At 43.5% G+C, this 19,572-nt stretch overlaps 1 protein-coding gene across 1 annotated transcript in view; it reads right to left on the bottom strand.

Annotated features, from left to right (window-relative positions):
* Nucleotides 1–19,572, bottom strand: part of CMIP (c-Maf inducing protein) — a 133,048-nt gene that overhangs the window by 24,261 nt on the left and 89,215 nt on the right. Inside the window, exons 4-10 of the mRNA XM_017821015.1 lie at nucleotides 10,444–10,605; nucleotides 9,286–9,327; nucleotides 6,800–6,862; nucleotides 5,313–5,393; nucleotides 2,078–2,181; nucleotides 1,405–1,509; nucleotides 189–542 (exon numbers count right to left, since the gene is read on the bottom strand). Coding sequence (XP_017676504.1) covers nucleotides 189–542; nucleotides 1,405–1,509; nucleotides 2,078–2,181; nucleotides 5,313–5,393; nucleotides 6,800–6,862; nucleotides 9,286–9,327; nucleotides 10,444–10,605 — 911 coding nt within the window. The remainder of the gene's footprint in view (nucleotides 1–188; nucleotides 543–1,404; nucleotides 1,510–2,077; nucleotides 2,182–5,312; nucleotides 5,394–6,799; nucleotides 6,863–9,285; nucleotides 9,328–10,443; nucleotides 10,606–19,572) is intronic.

Here is a 19,572-nt window from a genome sequence, read left to right on the forward strand (position 1 = left end):
TGCTATTTTTAGAACATATTGGCAGTGCCAGATGTCTCTTTCAAAGGCTGGACTCTCTCGAGCTGGAGTTAAGATTTATAACCATGTGCTTGCCCGCCACAGATGTTTGAAGACAACAGGCCTGTGGGAAAAGCCCCCCATTGTTAAGATGACATTGTTCAAAAAGCTGTTCGAAAATAGTTACTCACAGCATCTTGAGTATTTCAACATAGCAGCCCAGGATCCTGTCTGCCTGGGCACTCAGCTCGATGCTCATGGTGCTGCAGGTGGGGCTGACCATCAGGCAGTCGATGAGGTTGGGCTCGCTGTCGTTGCCCACGCTGGCTGTCATCTTCTGGTTCGCCGTGTTGTTGCGCTCCACTTCCACGTGGATCTCGTTTGCAGTGACAATAACTGGTTTGAGACGGGATTCAGTCAAGGTGGCCTCCTGAGAGACCAGGTCAGGACTTGTGTGCAGAAGGCGGAGGGGGAGATTAGGCTTTCGGTCGCACTGCTGCTGGCAGCCATTCCGAATTTCCTTCAGGCTTGGCGAATTGTCCCGACTGAATTTGAAAAATAAACAAATCGTTTCAATAGACAGACATACCAGCAGAGAGCAGGAGAGGGAGTGCAATGCTGAGGAGCCAAGACTTTTTGCAATTTCCCACCGCATTTCCCCCCAGCCCACCGGACGGCTTTCCCCTGTGTAATCGGATTACTGAAATCAATTAAAAACATTAAAAGGCTCCAATAGGACTGTTCTGCAGCCCCTATTCTACAAAGATTTGAGCTTTTCATTACTCTAATTGACATGCCAGTTCAGTATAAAGGTGAATTTTCCCATCCAAGTTGTGCAAAGCCGTAACAGAATCCATGCCCAAGTACGTATCTGGCTACAGTACATGCCCAGACATTTGTCTGCAGCCCTCACGTCTGGAATTTGTGCTGGACACTAAGCAGCCCCTGTCCGTACTCTACCATGAGGAAAGTCAGATAGGCATAAACAAACAGGAAACATAGCAGAGGGGAACCCTCAGTGCCTACTGGAAACTGGCTCGTGTGTCAAGAACTGCAGCGTCTATTTTGCGGCAAGTCAGGAATCGAATTTTCCACAATAATGGAGGCAGCACTGTGAAACCAGCTTGGGTTCAAAGCTGTAGATATACAAGGATTTACACACAACCCCTTCTTCAAGGTCTAACCCTTCCTTTTGGTGAGAACCAGTGAATGAAAGTTCAACACCTTTCAGGTTTTCCAGCACCGAGTGTAACAAATATAACCACATATCTACAAACACACAAATGTGACTGACCAGAACACCAGCATTGAGCAGGTGAGAACAAAGACACCCTCCCACAGACCCACACCCATCTTGTTTACTGATGCCTTGGGTTTGGAAGTGAGCAGCTGGGAATTCATACTGACCTGTTGATAAATTCCTCATAACACGAATAAATGGCTGCTAAGCAGACAGCTACAAGATTTGGCAGGACTCTGGGATGTGGGCATTGTCCCGTTGGACCATGCATGCTGAAAAACAAAAACCAAGATGACATCACTGCCAGGAAGATTTCTGTGGGTAAAACCAGCCAGACAGAACGAGGTGTCAAACCTGGATAAGCATCCTTGGGGAATCTTTCAGAAGGGCCATAACAGAGAGATACTTTAACTCTGTAAATCCCTACCAATTGCCCTATTTATGATCAAGGCTAACCTGCAGCATGAGTTTAATTGATGTGGTAGCCCTACAGACCTCCAAAAAACACACACATAATTGAGCATTATGAGGTTGAATGTTAATGAAAATATCCCTGTAGAGGCTTTGAGTCTAAATATAAAGGAAGAATGTACACGAGGCAAAGTCTGCTTCCAGTGTGGAACTAGGCAGAAGCCCCAGGCGTATTTGAGAATTCAGGTTTTTTCAAAAGAGCATTCAGCAACATTGCCTGGTGGACTCAATTTATTTGCTGTTTGCCAGTCCCAAAAAAGCACCAGCTACTCTTAACAGCCAGTAAGGGGACAAGCAGATGTGGGAGAAGCAACACACCAAGGCATGTACACAGGATTGGACATATGCCATAAATTAAATGCAACTAACCTGTGAATAAACTTCTTCACCACCTCCATTCCAGCATTCAGCTCGTTCAAAGACAGAATATACTCCTGAGTAAACAGCCGCAACCGAGGGCACTTCCCAAAATCCTGTCCAAAAAGGAGAGACCCGGTGAAGATGGTGAATGTACGTCCAAACTGTGGGTTTTCAAAAGAAATCAACTCAAACCCAACTGAATTCACTTTGCTATTATGCTTCAAGAGGACAGTATTGCTGCATGCTGATGTAATGTTCTCCCCACTAATAGTGACATGCTTTCCAATCTCTTCTTTCCCCATACCCACTTAAAAAAAAAAAAAAAGATGTTTAATGACACAAGAACAAAACATCCCACCTGCACTTACGTTTCTTTTGTACATTTCACTTTATACCTTCATTTTGAACATTTTTTGCTGTTGGTTTGCATTTTTGCTTCCACTTATCACTGCAGATTTTTGAAAGTAAAACTCAAAAATAATATTATACTTCTATGTTTGGCATCATATGTACCCTGGTTTTAGAGAAAATCTTTTGGGCATGCAATCAATAAGCAGTCAAATGTAAAACCAGAGGTCAGTTTTTTCTCCAGGGATTTTACTCCAGCTACAACGTGAATCTGACAGGTGAGCTCAACAGTCACTTTCTTTAAATCCTGCAGTCAGAAAGGCACCTGCAAACTGAAATCCTGCATCTCCTCACATCACCTGCTATTTTTAGATGTGAAAGGAGTAAGTTCTGCTGTCTGGTGAGTGTTATTCCACAGCACATTTCTTCACATTTGCACAGGTGTAACCTTATTACACAGGTGTTGCAGAACTGAATTTCCAAGGGGTGAACAAGGTCCTCTGAGGACAAACAAGCACCCCCAGTTATCCCTCCAGCAGCTGCCTGTGGACAAACTTCATGGCAGCTTAAAGAAATGCCACAGTGGTAATGAACTGGTGGTGGTCTGCAAAAGGGATGATACATTCCCAGAGCACTGAAACCTCCTGCTAACTCATTTTGGTTTCGGGCACTTCTATAGCATAAGCTGTATTAACATCTCCTAAGTTTTACAGCTAGAGAAAATGACTCAAAATGTGAAAATGAGCCTAGGCTGAACAATGTCTCCTTCAATCTTAAGTGTTACTCTGCTAGTACTGAATGTCTACCTGGTAAGTTCACCCAGCAAAGGGACTGTGGGCGATTCCACATTTGGTATTACAACTAAAATTATTAAACTTCCAACAACTCCTTCTGGCAGGAGCAAATTGACTTGGTCCAAGGGCATGAGACCATGTGTGCCTCACACAACATTTGAATAATTCCATGAACACGCCTTGCAAAAGAGCTCCTGCAGCTGCAATTTGCCTATGAAATTTTTCAACCCACGTGGGTGTCTTAACTGAAGCTAGAATGCAAGTCCAAGGGGTCATGAAAAGGATGTCATTGCTGACCCTTGTAAAATAAAATATCTCTCTCAATGCCCTGTCAGCATAACAAGTACAGAACAATACACACTGTTGATATTGTTTGTTAAGAAAAAAAAAAAAAGAATAGTGCTTATATTCAAACATTTGGGCTGAGCCTACAAACAGCTGAAATCCAAAGGTTTAGGAGGTTGCTGAGCACTCCCCAAACAACTCAACACGCAACAGCCTCAGGTCCTGCACGTAACCAGCAGTATCAGCAAGACAAAAAGCCATCCTTGTTCTCTTGAGATCTCAAAATCATAGACAAATGAGACACCCCTTCCCCATTTTATAAGTAGAAAACTGTGGAACGAAACTTGTCAGGGATTTTCAAAGGCCACAGAACAAATGAGAGGCGAAGGTGGAGAGATCCGGCTCAACCCTAAGGACGCTGAGCTGCACAGATGGTGAAGTTTCCTGCCAACAATACCGTCCCCCTAAAATGTAACTTCAGTTACGTGCACATACACACACACACACACACATTCTCTAAAGGACTGTTCAGTACAGAAGTCCCTGGAGAGTGGTAAAGTGCCCAAATCCACTCCAATTAATACATGACACCATAAATTCCCTGACTACACGCTGCGGTACAGACATGTTGATTTTCAATCTGCAAATGTTAAGTATGGTAAATATACCCAATTCTCTGAAGCTAACCAAATACAAGCATTACACTGTGCATTTAGATTTTATTTGAGACCCCTCAAGAGCTCTGGATGCTTTAAAAACATCAGTCTGGAATCCAAGAATAACATTTACAGAATATTTCATTGAACGGTACAGAATATTCAAAAATGTTTACATGTCTGCAGAGTGCAGGCACAGAGCCAGGAATACGACCTTTTTGCCATCTTGGGCTTTCTACCTAGTTCTGTAAACTCGGGGAGTTAAATAATAAGATTGTAAAAATAAGAAATATGAACTGTTTTCTACTGGGTTTATGCTGCACACAGCACGACAGCAGATGGTCTCTAAAATTACATCAGTTAGTGAAAAGAAGTTGATTATGTAGTTACAGAGGTTCATCCTTGAGATCACTGCCAAGTCAACTGTCTTAAATATTTTATTTTACTTTTTTGTTTAGTCTTTGCCACAGCATTGTGAAGTAACACTTCTTTATGCAACTTAAAAATCATGGCAGGAAATTTAATATGCCACAAAGGCTGGAGAGCTGGTAAATAACCCAGAACTCTCTTAGAGAAGGAATACGGATCATGTAAGAATATCTTCAGAGTTTGGGGAGGGGGAGGGAAAATCTGCTCCACAGGGCAGGACAATCTTTTGGCATTTATTTCAAACGCTAACAAGGAATTGATTGGCAATGAAAAGAGAAAAGCCTGGGTGAGAACAGTTATAAAATGAGTACATGAATCCTGCAATGAAAAGGAAGAATAACAGCAGAAAAGCATAAAGAAATTCAGGAAAGCTAGGTAAGAACTCACTGGACATGAGCCTAAAGATAAATGGAAATCCAGAGAGCTGGGGGTGTCCTAAAGAAAAAATGTTGAGGGCCCTAGCTCAAAATCAACAAAGTCCCTGTTCTGATTTTGTTATTTCTTTGATTTTAAACTATTTTAACTGCAAGGATGGCATGTGGGGAGTAAACAAGGCACCAAGAGCCAGGTGGGAGAGAGCTGGAGCTTCATATGCTGTCACTGCTGCCAAAAGAAATGCCCCTCAAAACAATACTTTGCTTAGATGCTCTGGAAAATCCCACTGAATACAAAGTAACACACAATTACACACAGCATTCACAGTCTGGGGGGGCCAGTCTCTCGTGCACTCACCATGTTGTGTTTGAGAATCCTCTGTACCACTGGTGTGAACACTTCGATCACGACCATGGACCGCGGGCGCTCTCGGCAGTGCTGGAACGAGCAACAGGTCATTTTGTGAGCTGCAGAAATTATGAAGGTGGGTCTCCCCTGGCCTCACACCCCATGCATGGACTACCCCAAGATTAACAAGATTCAAAGGCTAAATTAACCTTTCCTGGGTTACGCTGCTCTCTCCTATGAATTTGCTGGCATCTAATAGACTATACAGGTTCAAGAGCTCCCATTCTTCCCAAAACTCACTGGAATGTAGCATTTTGGGGACTCATATCCCTTTTGTCAAATTTGGTTGAAGCTTGCCAACAGTTTTGAAATGGGTTGGGAGGCAGGAAGATATGTACACACAGGCAGTGTAATGCCACAAACCTCCCTTCCTTGGGATCCAGGCTAAAAACCTCTGGTGGATCTTGAAGGGTACTAACAACCCACTCTCCCATCACAGGATAAAATATACAATTCAAATGTATCAGTCAGGGTAATTTGGGTTGGGAAGGACCTTTGAAAGTCATCTTGTCTAACCCCTTGCTCAAGGCAGGGTCAATTTTGAAGATAAATTTGCCCTCTCATTAGTCTTGTCCACTTCAGTTCTGAAAAGTCCATAACCTGTTTCCATTCCTGCAACTCTACACAGCCCATCCCACACATTTACAGACAATCAGGCGCCCATCTCTGATGGAGACCAAAGACAAAAAAAGACCCAAACCAGGAATAAAAATGCCCTGAGTCCAAGGCTGGAGAAGACCCTACAAGTGGCTTATAAAAATGCAACAGTCAGAGGAGTTTCTGAAACTTGACTTAATTTCTGTAGGAAGAAGCAGCTGATGAGTAACTCTGGATGGGAATTACAAGCAGCATCCAGAATGTTTGACAGATGCATACACAGTCATCAGCAAGCAAATTTAAGCAGACTTGAAACTGAAACACAAACAGGCCTAGAGGAAAAGTAGTACTTTCAAATCCACAAGGTCTGCAACCCAAAGTACCCAGAAGTTTATGGAAAAGATGCAAAATGCAGCACAAGCATTTTTTAGGATTTACCAGAGAAGAGGATAGGTCCTTATTAAGTCCCAGTGACATAATACCATTAGGGCTGAGTTAGACATCACATTACCACCTCATCTGAACACAGATCCAATGATCTCTGCATTAGCCAAACAGAACATGCAGTAGGACACCTCCTGTACCCAGACTGAGGTGTGGGAGTCTGAAACCTTTAACTCTCACACAGTATCAGGACAAAACAGACTGATGTACTAAGGCACACGGTTCTATTTATCATAATGGTGCTGTTAACTATTCCACTATCACTGGATGCTGACCAAAAAACTGAAATCAATTCGGGCAGGAGGTAAGGAGTTAAAGAAAAAAACAACCACCCCCTCAAAGAACTACGCTCATCTACAACTATGAGATTTCAGAAAGCAAAACTGTTCTGATACCTTGCAGAAGAATTCACAGAGGTCAGGAGGAGGATGGTTGTTTTCCAGCAAAGGTGCAATTGCCTTTAAAAGGAAAAAGAGAGAAAAATTCAATTAAAGGACTGCAACTGCATATTGAAAACAACTATTTTTCAGGGTGAGGGCGGGAACTCACTTTTAGAAAAGGACAAAAGCATAACCAGAGAAATAAGAGGAGGGCTATGTGTTTATTTTACAAGTAAACTCAAGAACACCTCTGCTATGAGTTCTCTGGAAAACTTTGCCTTTAACTGCACCAGTGTAAATACGTAAACCACAGCAAAGGAGAGAGATTTTTATAATAGTTTCAATAAAAACAGAGCAGACCAATTGTTTTAGGATCCAATAAAGCAAGGATGAATCTGGCTCACTACTTCAGTTAGAACACTTCCCTAAAAGAAAAAAATGAAAAACACCAGACACACACACATATCTTTTATGGAAGACTTCGAGTTCTTTTTTATGAGAAATAGCCCACTAAAAGTGACCTAGCCCTGTTCTCACCTGGGAGGACCCTATTCATCCAAATCAAGCATTTAACTTTGTGAAAGTTGAGATCACTATTCCTCCTTTGTTGCTACGCAAACCAATGTGCTTATGCTGGGTAAATACATTAGAGGTCATACCTGCCACTGAGGGTGTAATGAATTTATGTTGCTGTTACTTCCTTTGTAAATCAGAAAATGGTACTAGAATAATACACTGTCTCTATGTGATGGTGCCTTTGGGTTTTTCCAGTCTTCAGCTAAAGGGATTCCCAGTACCCATTGAAAAGTAAAGCACTAAATACAGCAGCCAGGACATTTTGTATTAAGCAACTGAACACCAGATATTTTATCTGGATGGCATCTGGAATTTTACTGCTTTGGTTTTTGCTCTCCCTCTCATCTCCTTAAGGGTTTCAGCCCTGTGAGTCTGCTTGCAATGGCTGTGTTTCACAACAGCCACTCTACACACACAAGTCAAGATTAGTGGGAATTTCAACAACGAAACCCAACACATCTGCAAAGTTCAGTTTTGGTTATGCACAAGAACTTTGAACTTTCTGTTTGTTATCGTGTGCCATCCTCCTGCAACTGTTCAATTCCTCTCTGGTGGTGGCTCAGCAATAGTGGGCTGATGGAGAACACAACACCAGTCCAGTCAGAGTAGAATATCCTAGCTCCCCATCCAACATCTGAGCTCGAGATCTTCCCTGAATCCATCTTTTGGAGTGTTTGCTATGGAACCTGCCAAACCACAACAGAGATGCTCAAGCAAGTCATGGCTCTGTCTGTACATACAGTGTGGAAGAGCAACACCCTGAAAGCACCTTTTCCTGTATTTTCCTTATGAGTGCTGTGGTCAAGAGCAGCTATGGCAACATGTGCCTCCCTGTCCTGAGCAGGAAGGGATTGGCTGGAATATTGATCTGTTCCAGCACCATCTAGAGAAGGCAAGCTGGCTCCATCTGCACAGCAAATCACTGTGTACTTTTCACATAAATACACAGTATTAGCAATACTTTCCAAGAATAGCCTGGTTATCTGTGTAATGGCAGTGAGCTCTGAATGCCCAGGAACTGCTACCTCCTTAATAGCTCGGGCACAACCTACAAAGAAAAGCAAATGCAACTTCAGACACCTATCTCAGTGACTGATTCCATCTAAAATGGTATCTTAGGCAGCAGATAAAGACAACTCACACCTACTGGCAGCTACCTGCCACCTTGTCATTTCGCAGAAAGAGCCATGGAGATGTGATACAATCAGGTGGTGGTGAGGCTCTAGATTAGATTACTGGGAAAATCTCCTGGAAATTGCCAGAGAATGAAATTAAATTACAGTGATAGGGAACCAAGTTTCATCTTGGATAAATTATTGAGATTTTGCATTTTGTTTCACAAGGAACAGAGCTGCTATTTGATTCACTTATTTCTATGTCTAAATAAACACGACCTACAGAAAAGAAAAATTTTGAAGAGGCTATTTTTACAAATCAAGTAAGCAGTGGGTTAAACTGTAGTGACACATATCCACACTTAGAACAACAATCACTTGCTCACATACTATCAGCAATGGAGACATTCTGTATATGGTAGCATCAGCTCCTCAGGAAACTACTAAGCCTCAGGGTTTTATAGGGCACATCTGCAAATGATGGGTTTTGACTATTTAAAGTACATATATAGATATGAACATTGCTCTATGCAGCAAGGGGGCCATTTGGGGAGACTATTAACACTCACATGCTGTGCTCTTTCATATAAACTGATGAGAAAGCTTTATTGTGATTCCCCTATGAAACAAGAGGAATTACAAAGCCACACAAAAAAGAGACAAATGGTTTTGATTGCTGCCCAAGTTTACCAGCATTGGTGGAAATGTTTTCATTGGGGCAGAGACTTCACTGGGGTAGAGACAAGCACTAAGAGAAATGTCATGAAACAATACCGATTTATCCTCAGATTTCAACAGAAGGATACTCACCACAATAATGCTCTCCTGGTCTTGAGTGGTTAAGTTGTTGTTCTAGAAGAGTTGAATAGAAAACAATGAATGAGAAAAGAGTACTCTGAGTTGGCACATCAGCTACCATGGACACAAACAGAAAGGTTCAAGACTGAAATTGGTTATTTTCTGAATAAAAATCATCGAATTAAAATCATTCTCCTAAAGAAGGTGGTAAACTGTCTGCCATGAGCAGTGGTCCAAGCTTCCATTTGTCCCTCAGCCCACTGAGATTCAAGTCACCCCAGCCACCAAAGCTGAGCATACAATCACCAGGATGCCCGAGGAGGTCTAAGTCAGCTAGAAAACTAAAGCTAGTGATACATTTCTTTAAAATGTTTTAAGGCAAGCTGTATGTTTCTATAAAAATTAATAAAAGGATTGTTGTGGTGTTGGTTACCACTTGTGGGTAATAAACTAACTGCTGCAGTTTTCCTGAAATCCCTTCTTTAAACACGGTACCAGTAAAAGCCAATAAATTGACTGGAAGTCACCTAAGCAAAAGAGTTTGCTTTGGGCTTTTTCAGCAGCATAATCCATCCAGAAATTACCAAGTTCTGAGTTGCTAAGACTTTTGACTACTGTAAGAAAAACAGATAGTAACTTTTTTTGCTTATATCTAATTTTTGTAAATCAAAACTAAGACATGAAAAACCTTTTTGGCATTACATTTCCTGTTAATGAAAACTTAGATATTTGAAACAGAACTAGTAATAATAAAATAGCTGCATGATTAATTTATTGGTTTGTACATAAGAATCACTGGTCATGGAAGCAAAGTCAGTGGAATAGAAGTCAAGAGGAGTTTTACCACTGACTTGAAATTAGACAAGAATCAGACCCATAATAAATTCACCATAAATATTAAACCAAGCAATTAAAGAAAACAAAAAACCCCAAACCAACAAACTCAAGAGAAATGTGGTTTGTTTTGTTTTTAGGAATCTACCTAACAACATGGGTCAAATTTCCCTTCTCCCCAGCAAGTGCAAATTCCACTCAAGTCAGCAGAAGTCACAAGTAGACTCACAGGCAGAATTTTGACAGCCCAAGTTAAAATAAAACCCACTCACAAGCTTTTAACTGTCTCTCATCTACACGTGACAGTGTCTTGCAGGAGCCCTGCTGAGGTCATACCTCTGAGAGCAGTTTGGAGACAATCTCCAGAGGTGCTTGGTGGATGGAGTCGTCCTGCAGCGGGGACGTCAGCGCCATGTCCACCAGCGTCCGGATCTCCTTCAGCACCACCTCCCAGCGGCTGGGGTTACTGAGCACCTTCTTGTACTTGTAAATCTTCTTCTGCAAGAAACAGGAAAGGGTTTCCTATAATGCAACTGCCACGTGGGCTGCTCTGAATTTTGAGTTTTGCCTTTTCTGGTTGCTGAGAGGCTGTACTTAAAACTTTAAAATGGACAAGAAAACCTTGTACGTCTGAACTGATTTCTTCTGTGGAAGCAATGGGAAACCATGATTCTTTTTATTTTTAAAATATTTTTTTTAACTCTAGAGCATCTTTATTTTCACCATCTCCTCTTGCAAACACTTTATTCCTTGAGCTAATAACAGATACCTGCTATTGCATTGTTTCTAAAGCTGTAGGTTCTTTTAAAGGGAGTCATTAAGAAAGGGGGAGAGAGGCCATCAAAACATCACTGCAGAGATACTTTATTCTACATTGCTAATTGGTGAATTTACAGTCAAAATTTAATAAAATCAATTTTATCAAAGCACAAATTTCCAGCAGACCCACAGGCTTTCTCTTCTGTCTTGAAGTACCCTGAAAAGTCATGCTGTCACCCTCCAGGTTTAACAGACACCAACTTGTGAAGTCTCCAAATCTTCCATGCAAGACCATTTCCACTCTCAAGAACAGCATTCCTGACTATGTAACTCCATCTGCCCCAGTCCTCTGCCTGCCCCTCCACTATTGTTGGCCATGCCCAAGCTGTTTCACCGACTGCCCCATGCACAGACCAGCTGGATAAGCAAAGGGCAACTCTTTTTCCTCAGCAGCAATCCTGCCACAAACAATTGGAACAGATGCTGCTTTGTATTATAAATGGTATCCTCTAGAGAAAACCCACCCTCCCAAATTCCCAGAGGTGGCTTGATGGTACTCCAGAAGTGCAGGAACACAATGATGAGTGTTAAAATGCTACTCCTGAAAAAAAAAAAAAGGAAGAGCTCACTAGAACCAGGAGGGGCTTGCCAAGGTGGGCAGTGTGGAGCTCTGCACTGACAGACCCCACTTGTGTTTCATTCACGTGCCCTTCTACTCCTCTCTGTGTGTGAGCCTGGTGCTCTGTTCAAAGGGATGTCAAGAAGTCTGGACACATGCTCAGGTTTATTTACAGCACAGGCTGGGCACTTCTCTGTTTACATGAAAACATTGGTGTTTTGCACTAAAAATGGATCTTAACATTCCTCAGCAGCATTTCCGGGAAAATCACAAGAACTGCCCACATTGTGTGTGCAGCTTGCAGGTTCAGCTGCACATTTTGGGCTATACATTGGTGCAATAAAGCAGAGGACTTTGCAAAGGGTCGGTCTGCTTTGTTTTGTTCTGGAGCTTTGTGGCTCCAGGGCATTTCCCCCTGCACTCGCCCAGGGCAGCCCCAGCAGGAACCATCTGACCAAGGCTGGCTCTCTGCTTATCAGCCACTTCCTTCCCCCCGTGGAGCAGATCTAATGCTCAACAGCAAACAGTCACCTCTGTACCCTATCCAAAACAAGAGAGAAGAGAACAATGCAGAAAAATACAGACTTCAGATGCCTTGGGTTTGTCAATGTTGTTAAGAGGGGGGAGAGGAGGGCAGCACTGGGCTGACATGTAAAGGTTGATAAAGCAATCCAATTATCTTTTTAATTAAATTCATGCAAGTACAAAAGCACATTGGCAGTGTAGTTCACACTTCCAGTGCATTTTAAGCCACTGAAAAGCTAAAGGAACATAAAAACGTGCTGCAGACATTATCAAATGTGTCTGGGATTTCAGAACAGAGAAAAAAAATCTTTGTTCTTCTGATCTCCTTGGGGCAGAGACGGCCCAGCAGTAATTTTAAGCTACCAGCACTACTTCTACCATCATCAGAGATTTCTTGGACTCTTTAGGAAACTTGAATCATAGAATTTAATTTCTCTTATTCAGGTAGTGCCTTTAATTAGGGTCTTTTTGTTAGACCCACTCCAACACTAAATAAAATCTAAACTTCTAAGACAACCAGACAGCTTTTTAACTTGAAGCAAGTCCTTTCAGGCTAATTGAGGACACTAAACCAAGCTGGCTCAACAGATACAATTTCTATGCTGAAATTTATTCCTTGGTCCTGTACTGTGAAAAAATCCAATTCAAAGCAGAATTGAAAGCTGACAAGGAGTGGATATGGGGGGGGGGAGGGGATAAGAGCTTGACCACTGGGTTATTGCCTCCTTGCCTGGCCTGGACTGACCCTTTACTTGGGCGAATTACAACTTGATTTCAGAGCAGCTCCTTCAGCCTCAGGGGCAGCTGCTGGAGGAAACTCTTGCCCAACAGGACGCTGCTCAGACAACTCCACCACAAATATCTTTCTTCCGCTGTCAAATCCATTCTTGCTTGGGGTGAGGAAGGAGCAAGGGAGTTTTCCTTTCCCTTTTAAAGACTTCCATTAAAAGTTAAAATTCTGATGATGCTGACGTACATAAGAGGGAAGACAGTGGGGACTGTGCTCCCTGCCACGCAAGGGAGTCCTACCAAAGCTGCTGCTCAAAGCAGGCACACGGGGACTCAAAGGGAGCATCAGGGGACAGGTACCTTTGCAGACACACCGAGCCTGCTGCGAGCACAAAATCCAAACTTATCAGTCTCTGCTTCACGTTTCCAGCACAAAGGATTGCGCTGCGCTGACAGACTGAGCTGTAATCTGCAGACAACGTTACAGAAGCCTTGAATGATGGTGGGAAAGCAGCAGCAGAAAATAAATAAATAAATAAATAAATAGAGGAGCCATCCCCAAGGGGATTGAACTCTGCTATCCTGAACCTTTGCCCATGGTTACGCTGATGTTTTTCTCAGCAGAATGCTTTTCACTGTTGAGCGCCTTGCTGAAAGCCTCAATTAAAGCCTGAAACCTATCAGTGGGTTACAGAAGCAATTTGCTGTGTATCAGCAAGCACTTAGCCAGCACTGAGCCATCTGCTCCTTTCTACCTGCACTGACTCCAGAGCAAGGAGCAACAATCACTCATGAGCTTAAAAACAAAGCTGCCTGGTAAAGACCTGTAGGGGAGAACAGACACGTCAACACGTGCAAGGAGTTCGTCCCCCCTGCATGTAGGTGTAAAAGATGCCTTCAGTTGCTGAAAATATTCACACAACATTTATCATTAATGGCCTGTGCAAGAAAAATACTGGGGGGCAAGGGAGGGATCCAGTTTCACCGGGGCTTCAATAGAAGCAGCAGCTCCTGTGAAAACTTATGTGAGTGAAAATAACACATGCCAACTTGGAATTTGACCCTCCTAGTTACTGACCAGCCAGTACCACACCACCAGTGTCATTCCAAAATCCTGCAATGCTGATTTTAAATGCAAAACCACTGAATTTAATAAGTACCCAGAAGATGCAGCACGAGGAATAAGTGACACTGACAGGGCATCCTTCATTCTCAAATCACTCTAATTAATTAAGTCTTGCAGAAACTCAAAGAGCTAAGTCTCAATCCTCTTTTACAGGAGAAATAATTGAAGTCCACATGTGAAAAATTACTTTACCAGAGTGACAAAAATCTATAAGCAGTGTGTTTTATCATCAGTACTCAAAAGCTCCTGAACATTGCTCTGAACAGAGAGTTCAGGAGAGCCTAGGAAACCCTCAGCTTTTTAAAGTAAGATTTTCCTATGTTTTTCTCTCCTATAATGGCCTCATCCTGTAGCCCTTGCTCATACACCACTTTCTTGGACAAGAATGATAATACTGATGTAGTCAACAGCTAAGAAAAATGGACTCTAATGCACAAAATTGGTTAGCATGGAACATTTGCCTTTTTCAGCCCTAGGAAGACCTTTCACATTAGGAGCATTTTAAAACAAGCAGCACACCTGATCCAAAAAGGGAAAAATGAAGTTAGCCTTCTTGATGACAAAATTTCATCCCTGCTTTGCTACTGCTGGGCAGGGAACGTTCTGTACTCTTGACAACCTGTCTCCTCATCAGCAAATACATTAAAAAAATTAATGGCCAACCCTAATTCCTAAAGCCTGCTAAATTCTAGCTCTCTTCACCCTTTACCACGCACCAGCCCACAAAGTGGTCACTTCTTTAGGGGAGAAGCTGGAGCCACTGCAGGAGCGGGCGCTGCCTTTGAGGGCTGTGTATATGCCAGCAATTGTTTATTTCTTGCTGAGCAACGAGGGCAGTCCCAGCAAGAGGGAAAAGGTCAAGCTCCCGCACGGAGGTTCCTCCCCAGCTCATTGCGGGGACGGCTGACACGAGCTTGTGTTACACTCTAATGTTGAGGGTGTTTATGTAAAGTGGAGGTGCCTCTTGCTAGATGCAAATGTACAGAGGAAAAAACAAAACAGAGAGAGAGAGAGAGCAAGCAATGGTTTTCCCACTGCAGCAGAACATTTTGTTAAAACGCTGCGTAACACAGAACAGGAAGAGTTGCTTGTGATGTCCAACACTCATGTTGGCCTGTCCCACAAAGCCCAGGTGCACCGTGTATTCTGAAGCACCACCTGTTGGCACTTTTTTTCTATTAAACCCTTATCTTCATGAAAACAAGAGGGCATGGCATCCCCAGGACTCAGCTAGATCCATATTCTGCTTTTAATACTAGCAGGCATCACTTACTTCATGGTATTCTGAAAAATACGTAAGGTTAACTTGTTGCTAGCAGAAGATTCCCTGACAGCTGGAGACCGGCTGGATCCATTGAAAGCCTTTGGAACTAAGTTCCTACCTACAACATTTACCATTATGAAGAAAAAACTCAAATTACCTGAAAAGACTAAGTCTATAAAAAGTCCCAATCCTGGCAAAGGGTTGGGCCCAGAATGAGATTATGGAAACTTTTCCAAATCAGGGACTGCAAACTGCTCATGCTGCAATAATTGAACTCTTCATGACCTTCCTAAAGTTCTGTACAGAAAGACTAATGTGCTGCTCTCTAAAACAGATGCAAAACAGCAGCAGCAAACTTTTGCTCTCTACCATGTTTTCAGGTCAAGGCATTTTCTGCATTTTTCGTTCTACCCAGTGCTAAATGCTGAAGTGCATCAACTTCTCTGCTTCAGTTGCTTCTCTGAATGCAATCGCCTTGGTCAAGGCTCACTTTCCCACCAGTTCCTCACCACAGGCAAGAGAGCTGGAGGGAAACATTTTAAGCTAGGCACTTCTGATTCTCACTCAGTTAGGGTTTAAAAAGCACTTCGTTTTTTGCCAATTCATATAAAAAAGATCCTGGCGAAATCGCCATTATTTATTACACTGAAACTGGCACCCGTGAATCTATGCACTGAATAAATACACCCAGTGACAGCCTCTGCCCTGAGCAGAGATCAGTCTTGATGACTGAAAGCAAGGAGGAGAGAAAGAACAAGAAAACCAAGGTGATTTCCTTGAGGTCATAAGGCAAGCCAGAAACAGAGCAGAACTGAGGTCTTCTGATCTTCAGGTCAATGAGGCAACTGCTAGACCAAGGCACCCCTAAGGAGAAGCACCACTGGCATGCACTGTGCCCACAGTCAGTCAGTGTTGACACCCTGTTGCTGTGCTTCCCTTTAACCACATCTTCCGCGACCCCCTTTTTCAGCCCACATTCCTTCACCTGGTTCCTTCCACCAGTGTCTCACCACCTTGCTCCAGAGCTCACTAACCCAGGAAAGGAGCCCCAAAGGCTCAGGTCAGCGCTGTTCCAGAGCTGACAGAGTTCAGCGGGTTCAGCCAGTGGTGACGTGGGTTCAGCTGTTACTAATGCACAAGCTGGAACAACCACAAAGATACTTCCCAGAAGCTCAGTTTGTCCTTTGCTCAGGTACCACTGGGACAGTACCACTGCAAAGTAAAGGAATGCTGAAATAAACAGAATTTTAAAAGGATGAAACAGAGACAAAATGCATTTCTGCTTGGAGCACGAGAAGTGCAAAGTGGAAGTGGGACGAGGGGGTTCACAGGGCAGGCTCCTCACTCACCTCCCAGCATGACACTGGGCAGCTGCAACATTAATGCACTAAATAACTTGCTCCCAAAGCATATTATATATCTTATCTATCTTTATATATATATATTTCCACCTCCTTTGCACACAGCTGCCACCTGACTGACCATCATGGGCTTCTGCTCTCTGATGTGCTCAGGACTACTGCAAGGATATCCTTCAGTAACCAGGGAGATGAGATGATAGAAAAGAAATATAGGGGAAAAAAACCCCTAAAAACACTGGGCAAACATATCTGAAATTCATGAGCTACACTGAAGGCAAACCTACATGCAAATACACTGTGTGTGCCTCCAAAACCTGAAAGCAACTCAAAAATTGTGGCCTCCTTCTTGACCCCTGGGCAAGGAGGGAAGAGGTCATCTTTGGCAGACCTTCCCACCACACCAAGCAGAGAAACTGGGCTTTGTTTCTGCTGGTGTTCTTGTCTTCCCTGCACAGCCCTCGGGTCTCTGAGATGCACAAACACAGCTGGCCAAGCCAAACCCGGCTCTACCTTATTCCTGCATTTGAGATGCCATTTCCCCAGCTAGAAAACGCAAAAGGCCAACTGTGGCTCCAGCTGCACTTCGCCCGGGCTAATGCGGTTACTCCTGTAATCAGACCTGTCCACAGGGGAGACGTTTTTTGGCATGGCCGACACTGATGCATTCCCCGAAACCCTCCATCCCTGCTTCCATTTCCTTTTGGCAAACACTCCCATTCTTCAGGCCCCAGTTCCAGCACCAGCTTTACACTTCAGGTTGGCAAAACATCAGCTTTCATCCTGCACACAGCAACTGCTGTTCCGTATTTTTCGCACTGGAGCCAAGTTGGGGTTTGTTTTTAATGTTGCTTTGGCTATGCGGAATTTCACTATGACTGCAGATACGTCTCCAGCAGAAGCAGAAGCCACTCCCTGCTCACGAAAAGCCTTGGTAGAGACAAAACTGATATCTTGGGTTCAAAATTTCATGTGACATCTCCCCAAATGAAGAAATCTTTTAAAATGTGCTGTCCCACAAGTGTTTGGGGGTTTTGGTTTGGGGTTTTTTTTATTACATAAAAAAAAAATCACCTAACGCCTTTGCCTTCTATCCTGGGCAGGAGGAAAAACTTCAAGACAGTTGATCAACACAGTTGTCCCATATGTTCAGCAAAGGTTTGCCCTAACTACAGGCTGGGGGAGGGGGGCTTACACACCATCCTTGGTTGCTTTAATCTCTAATGCAGAATGAGTGAGAAAAATCTCCACAGAGAAGTTGCTGGACTCACACAATCAGGGCAGGAGGCAGACACCCTGCTTGATCTACAGCAATTTAACAGCCTCTGACTCATCAGCAGAGGGAAGGTTTCAAACATGTTTAGACACAACTGCCTCCTCCTCTTGCAGGACCTGCCTGCTGCAGCATATTTGGCCCTTCTCTCCAGAGCAGCAAATGCTCCACACAGACACTGTCTGGACATCGGGATCTCAGTGTTCTGGCACAACCCACAGTTTCCAGAGGGGTGCGAGTCTGACATGCTCCTGTATTTGAGATCATGCAGCATGAGCTGGAGTCAGCAAAATTATGTTCAATTAAAACAGAAAAAAAGAGCAGACTACTAGACAAAAAGCAGGAATACATGTACCATATACACTCCATGCTTCCCGAAACTTTCAGTGGACTAACTGCATTGCAGTGCACAGGGGGAAAAAAAGTATATTAAATAAATAAACTACTGCAGACACTGTATGACTGTGGAGTTTGACATGCAGCAAACAGAAAGCAGATGACACAAAGCACTGTGACATAATCTGCCACCTAGGTGTGATCCTTGCTGTGAGCTTCTCTGTGCAGAGACCTACCATCGCTGCATTACAGAACCCCCTGACACCCAGCTGAACTGATCCAGGCCCCTAACACCTTTATGTTCCACACGTGATGGCTGTGTCTGTGGAGCCTGACCCTTGGCACCCACCAACTCTCAGCCTGTGGTGGGAATAAATGACTTTGCCACTGCAGAGAAGAGATAGCGTGTAGGAAAAAAAGGACCAGGCACAATCTTATCGTCATTGCACTTCGACCAGGTCCGCCAAAGAAAAAGCCATGCACAAGGCCACCCTGGAGCACAGCCAGGCATACCTGCTGTGCAAAACCCCCCAGCTCTGGCACTGCACCTTTCAGATCCCACTCAGGCATGAGAGAGTTGGTCATCACCGGGAAAACAGGACGTTGCCTCATCTGCAAGGCTGCAAAACATGTGCCCGTGAATTCAGGCACATTCGAGCTCTGATCGGAAGAACTCACCACCTGAGAAACCACCTCAGACTGGGACTAAGCAGCTACTATCACTACACATTGTAGTAACTGCCAACAGAAGATAACCTCTGAAAGACAATCTATCTCCCTTCTATTCCTACTGGAAATTCCAGTAAGCTTAGGCAGCACCGAGTAGCACACAAGGCAATTATTTTTTCCCAAATATGCAAAATGGATTAAAAAGCCACGTCATCCCTTTTCCTTATCACTCTCTACTGCTGGCAGTGGACACCCTCGGCTTTTCCTGCCCTCCTCCCCTCTCACCAGTCAGCAAAACCTTCCAAATGGACATTTACACACCTGTTTCACTTTCTCCTCCTTGGCAAATGTATTATTTTGCTGATTTTCTAGCGCTTCAGCACCATAAATGGCTTTGGAATTGGCTTCTCTCTTGTGCACCTGCATCATCAATGTCGTCAGCAAGAGAGATGTGCACGGCTCGAGGAACATGTTTGTGTCAGAAAGCTGCTGCAGAGCCTTAGGGAGAGCAGGGACTGGATGTTGATGTGATGCTTGCAAGCATCTTAAAAGGGACTTCAGAAAAGCGGGGTATTTCTGTCTTCAGATTACTGGGCTTTGGAGCACTGAATTTTACAGTTTCTCACAGGGAGATACCCAATTTCAGAGCAGCATTTGCATCTGAAACATTCTCATTACTTTGTTCCATGTTTTTATATCTCATTGTGCCACATCAGCACAAACCCCCCAAATCTCCTCCAACTCTTCAGCCTACCAAAATGCCACTGAATCTCTGCAATTTCCTTGTTTTCTTTCTCTTTTGGACAA

Source organism: Lepidothrix coronata, unplaced genomic scaffold (assembly GCF_001604755.1).
Source record: "Lepidothrix coronata isolate B3197 unplaced genomic scaffold, Lepidothrix_coronata-1.0 Scaffold87, whole genome shotgun sequence".
Taxonomy (NCBI): Eukaryota; Metazoa; Chordata; class Aves; order Passeriformes; family Pipridae; genus Lepidothrix; species Lepidothrix coronata.